At 46.0% G+C, this 5640-nt stretch overlaps 1 protein-coding gene across 1 annotated transcript; it reads left to right on the forward strand.

Moving 5' to 3' along the window:
* Positions 1-248: 248 nt before the first annotated feature.
* LOC146869447 (toll-like receptor 12) lies at positions 249-3233 on the forward strand. Its single transcript, XM_085653958.1, has one exon. It carries the CDS (start codon positions 259-261, stop codon positions 3100-3102), a length of 2844 nt encoding a protein of 947 aa, XP_085510084.1. The 5' UTR covers positions 249-258; the 3' UTR covers positions 3103-3233.
* The last annotated feature ends 2407 nt before the right edge of the window (positions 3234-5640 follow it).

Raw genomic sequence — 5640 nt, forward strand, 5'->3', positions numbered from 1 at the left:
TGTCACATCTAGTCCCCAGTTATTGTTGCAATGGATAGTCATGCTTTCAAACAATGGTTTTCACCCGTCTTTGTACTATCACTACACCAAGCTAAAATTCAGTCTCAGTTCCTTGTCATGAGACGTGTCGCTTTCTAATAAGAATAGAGGAAGTAAGTGGTTCATTGAATTTTAAGGAAGCATTGTCAGCAAACAAAACAGCAAACCACTAAAAAAGGACCCACTCTTAAAACCACGATGAGAGAGCAGCAGTCTGGAATGGCGGCAAGAGCTTTCTCTGTGGCTGTGGTTTATCCATTTGTCGCTTGTTGCTGGACCATCGTGTCAGGCACAGCCACTGCCAAATGTGAGATCTACGAGTGGGACCTGCTGGGATCCCCGGGAGTGCTTGCCCCGACCTGCTTTGGATTCTCCTTGGAGGGGTTCAGGGTCTTCAGCAAATGCCGCAGAGTGAGGAACATGGAGGTGGATCTAAGAGAGGTTCCAGTGGACGTGGACACCCTCTGCCTGGTGTTAGACGTGCCAACCGTCCCTACAGGCTCCTTCTCTGGGTACTGGAACCTGACCCGGCTCTATTTGTATGGATCGTTTCATGTTTCTGCAAGAGCCTTCAATGGTGTTGCCAACCTGAGACATCTGGGAATCAATGGAGAATATATTTGGCATATTCTAACCGTAGACATGGATGATCAGGTGTTCGGCGGATTGGAGAACCTAACTCGATTGGACCTCAGAAATGTGGTCATTTTTAAAGATTTTCAACAAAATCTTTTTAAACCCTTACATAGAATACAAGTATTAGCCTTGTCTGAGAATGAGATTAGTAGGCTGTACGGACTGACCACTATGCTTCAGTCCCTGGCTTCTCTGAGGACCCTGGAAATCAAGAGAAATGGTATTGTTGCAGCTCGGGAGGTGGACTGCATTAGCACAAGCAACCTCATGATTTCCACCCTCGATTTGACAAGCAATGAGCTAAAAAGTGTGGAGAAAAATGCACTTTGCAACTTCCCTTATCTTACTGTCCTCAAGGTAGACGCCACTGGTCTCAAGGTCATCGAGCTTCTACGGTCTGGAATAAAGAGCATTGAAATGCTGTCCCTAAATGCTATGAAAAATCAGGACTATCTGAAGATTAAAGATGTCTGCACTGTGGTGTCTCGGCTGGGGGTCAGGAACTTGACAGTCGCTCAAAACTTTATTTCAAGACTTCCCGTTGAGACCTTTGAAGGATGCTCCATACTGGTGTCTCTCAACATGTCTGGCAACCTACTTAGAGCTTTTACGAATGATATGGCAAAGAAACTGCTGAACCTGAGGTCCCTTGTTCTCTCTCTAAACAAGATAAAAAGTTTAGACCTGTGTGCACCCGGGACCCCCAATGTTCTGTCCAACCTCACACACCTGGATCTGTCTTTCAACCGCATCACCAATATCGGCTCCGGGCGGCTCTTCTGCCTGGCCAATCTGGAAACACTGGATCTCAGTAGTAATTACCTTGTGTCCCTGGACAAGGACGCCTTTGTTGGTCTTGACAGGCTGCATTCTCTGCAGCTGGATTACAATAAACTCTTTCTGCTTGAGAACTTCTATTTTGATCACTTGAGTAGTGTCAGGGTGCTGGGCCTCAGGGGAAATTTACTGAAGAATGACAATAGCTCCCTGATAGCACTGAGCCAGCTTCGGAAGCTATCCATCACATTTGAGACTCATGGGAAATTTGAAATCAAACAAAAGGAACTCACTACTCTCACCTTGGAAGCAAAGTCTGCAATAACTCTGAAATGTACTAATAACTGCAGTTTACTTGTTTTCCTTAACATTAGTGCTCCAGAGATTTATATTGACTCGTGCAAGCACCCGCCCTTCAAATTCGTGAAAGAACTTCACCTCCATGAAAACCACATGGTGCTATGTCTACCACTTGGGTCCAAGGAGACTGAACGTTTAGGGCTGCCATCTTTTACTAAAGTCGAACACTTGTACTACAGTTCATCTGCACATAGGCCTATCTATCAATTCTCTAGCCCCTTGAATTACAGCCTTCAGCATCTTCACAATTTACGTCATCTCCACCTTAGAAATCTAAAGTTAGACATAGAAAATGGGTTCCTGACTCCGGAGCAGCTGTTCTGGAACCTGACCAAACTCAGATCCCTGATCCTGGAGGATTCTGGGATAGAGCACTTTACAGCCACCATGTTTAGAGACCTTGTCTCTTTGGAGCTCTTAATCTTCAAGTCCCAGCCTGTGAAAACCCTGCAGGAAGGTCTGCTCGACCACATGGAAAGTCTGCGCTACATCTATTTAAAGGATGTACCGCTGGATTGTTTGTGTGATCAAGCCTGGATCAGAAGATGGGTGACCACCCACCCCCAAGTGAGAGTGCCAGAGCTGGAAATTCAGACATGCTCTCTTGGGCAACAAAAGCTGAATTTCCTGAATTTCTTGGAGAAAGACTGCAGCTTGCTGATAGGTTACTCACTCTTCATTGGGACGTTCTCTTTCAACATGTTGTTCATGATCATGGCCCTGCTGTATCACAAGGTGCGCTGGTACCTCCTGTATCTCTTCTACATGCTCAGGACCTGGTGGAACTATCGTGGGAGACACGACAGGAAGAGGCAATATGACTTTGATGCCTTTGTCTCTTACAGCAGCTGCGATGAGGCTTGGGTTGTCCGTGAGTTCCTGCCCAACTTGGAAGAGAGGGGACCTCCGTTCTTCAAAGTGTGTCTGCATGGAAGGGACTTCGAGGTGGGTAAAGACATCTTGGATAACATCATGGACAGCATTTATAGGAGCCGCTGGGTGGTGTGTCTGATCAGCCACCATTACCTGCGCAGCCACTGGTGCTCCTTGGAAGTGCGGATGGCCACATACCGCCTTCTGGCAGAGAGGAAGGATTCCTTGGTGATGGTGTTCCTGGAGAAAGTCTCCATGAGGAGCCTCTCCCGCTACCACCAACTGGCCAAGCTGGTGAAGAAGAAAACCTACCTGGAGTGGAAGGAGGACTTGGCCCAGCGGCCTCTGTTCTGGGCCAGACTACGCGAAGCCATTGGAGGGGATGGAGCTGAGCAACAGGACATCATAGTCAAATGAGACAAACTGTTCATAGGACGCATGGGCAAGAGCAATGCCTTAAAAGAAGAGAGATACTACCTCACTTGAGAAGATATGTATGGGAGAGAGGAGGATGAGCTCACTAGAAAAGAACATCGATGTAGCAAATCATGAAGAACACAATTTTGATAACTCTTTTTGTGTCCTGACTACTTAAGTTTCTCTAACCCAGCAATTAAAACCATGCACTAAGAAAAAGTTTGGCAGTTGTATATATTTATTCATGTGCATTTTGAGTATATTGAATTTAAAAGGCATACTCACTGTCTCACTGTTGTGGACCGCTGAGGATCAAGTAATGCACCGCCTCTGATCTGGCTAAAGAAGATCTGAATCTGTAGATAAAAGGTGTCCTGGTACTTAGGTACTCAGTGTTCCTGGCTAACTCATCCTTAACTCTGTCCATGCTGTGTCCAAGCCGAGGTGGATGTAAAATGGATCTGAGAATAACAAAAACAACTTAAGCCAAGGAGAGTGGTGGTGGTGCTGGCCGCTGACTATCCCTCTTTTCCTCCCCTTGCTTGTTTTCCTCCTTCCCCTGCGGTGCGATGGTGCTTGAGAAGATGACGACGTGTCTGGTGAGTACCAGAGGGTGGAGAATGCTGGAGTTGGAGTGGTTGGAATGGAGCTGGTCTGTTCTCTTCACAGGTTGAGGGCAAGCCTTGTAGCATCTATCAATGTCCGGATGCACATTATTGATCCTGTGATTAGTGACTGAATATGAGGAGTGGAGAATGCACACTTTTCACACTCATACTCACAGTGCGACAAGCTATTGCGTTAGGGCTTCCGCTCACGCCATCTTGAAACCAGGCACCATTTGCTGAATCTCCTGCTGTTTTACCCAGGAGACATAAAAACCCTACTGTGCCAGATCCCAAATGAAAGCAAGGATACAAGAGTAAACTAGTGAACAAGTGCAGAGTGTTGAAGGAGTCAGAAAGAGGGCAGTGAGAGAACGTTGAGGAAAGAGTGGAAATAAGGACAGCAGGAATGTAGAGTAAGAGTGATAGCAGAGAGATATGTAAAGAAGTGGAGATAGGGGGAAAGGACTGCAGGTAAAGAGTTAGGGAGATAGTAGAGACGTATACAAGGATAGTGGAGGTAGAGAGTAAGGGTGATAGCAGAGAGGTATGTAATGTAGTGGAGATAGTAATTAGGGGCATCAGAGATAGAGAGTAAGGATGATAATAGAAAGGTGCATAATGGAGTGGACATAGGGGAAAAGGACAGTGGAGGTAGAGAGTAAGAGTTACAGTAGAAATGTACGTCATATAGTGTAGATGGGAGATGAAGGCAGTGGAGGTAGAAAGTAAGGGTAATAACAGAGAGGTACGTAATATAGTGGAGATGGGAGATGAGGGAAGTGGAGGTAGAGAGTAAGGGTGATAGCAGAGAGGTGCGTAATATAGTGGAAATGGGAGATGTGGGCAGTGGAGGTAGAGAGTAAGGGTGATAGTAGAAATGTACGTAATATAGTGGAGAAGGGAGATGAGGGCAGTGGAGGTAGAGAGTAAGGGTGATAGCAGAGAGGTACGTGATATAGTGGAGATGGGAGATGAGGGCAGTGGAGGTAGAGAGTAAGGGTGATAGCAGAGAGGTACGTAATATAGTGGAGATGGGAGATGAGGGCAGTGGAGGTAGAGAGTAAGGGTGATAGCAGAGAGGTACGTAATATAGTGGAGATGGGAGATGAGGGCAGTGGAGGTAGAGAGTAAGGGTGATAGCAGAGAGGTACGTAATAAAGTGGAGATGGGAGAGGAGGGCAGTGGAGGTAGAGTGTTGGAAGTGTAGGAACACAATTGGGTGCGCTCCTTAATACTTATTTTGAAAGCCTTACTTGGGTTAAGGTTCCAGAGGTGACTTGCTGATAATTGCTGCACGCTTTCATGAAAGAACCGACTGTATGACCCACCAGGATTACTGGAGCTGATGTCTAACCATAACAGAGACTCGAGGGAACCAGCTATAGCCTGCCTTAACTTGTGACACAATTTTAAAAAAGCACCTGAGCTTTGCATTTCGTAGTTCACGAGACCTAGCTCTAATCGAATCTGTGCTGCAGATGCAGTCTTTAGCAGCTGAAGAACCTTTTTATAGATCTTAGTCACAAGTTGGTTTAGCGTGGAGCTGCCTAAGCTGTACGACAAAGTAGGACCTATTTTAGCTCCCATAACTTCCAACATTGGAGCTAGGCTTGGACCTGTCAACTTTTTTGAAAGTTTAGAGAGGCTGACTTAAAGATCCGTAGCTTTCATAGCGATGTCACTACGATGCTTTACAAAAGTGCCCCTAGAGTCGATGTTAATCCCCTGGTATTTATATAATTTTCCTACTGAGAGTTCAGAGTTGTTGTATGACCAGCCTCCACCTCTGTAGCTTTTCCTGTCAAATATGACAACTTGGGTTTTCTTTAAATAGACCTCCAGGTTGATCATGGCGGTGTAACTGTATAATTTATTTAGCAGTTGTTGCAGCCCAACTCTTGTAAGGCTGAGGTTGGCAAGGTCGTCGACA

Source organism: Triturus cristatus, chromosome 1_1, assembly GCF_964204655.1.
Source record: "Triturus cristatus chromosome 1_1, aTriCri1.1, whole genome shotgun sequence".
NCBI classification, from domain to species: Eukaryota; Metazoa; Chordata; class Amphibia; order Caudata; family Salamandridae; genus Triturus; species Triturus cristatus.

Bases quoted from the DNA above. Each gene is read 5' to 3' on its own strand.
- LOC146869447 (XM_085653958.1), top strand. From the start codon at position 259: ATGGCGGCAAGAGCTTTCTCTGTGGCTGTGGTTTATCCATTTGTCGCT.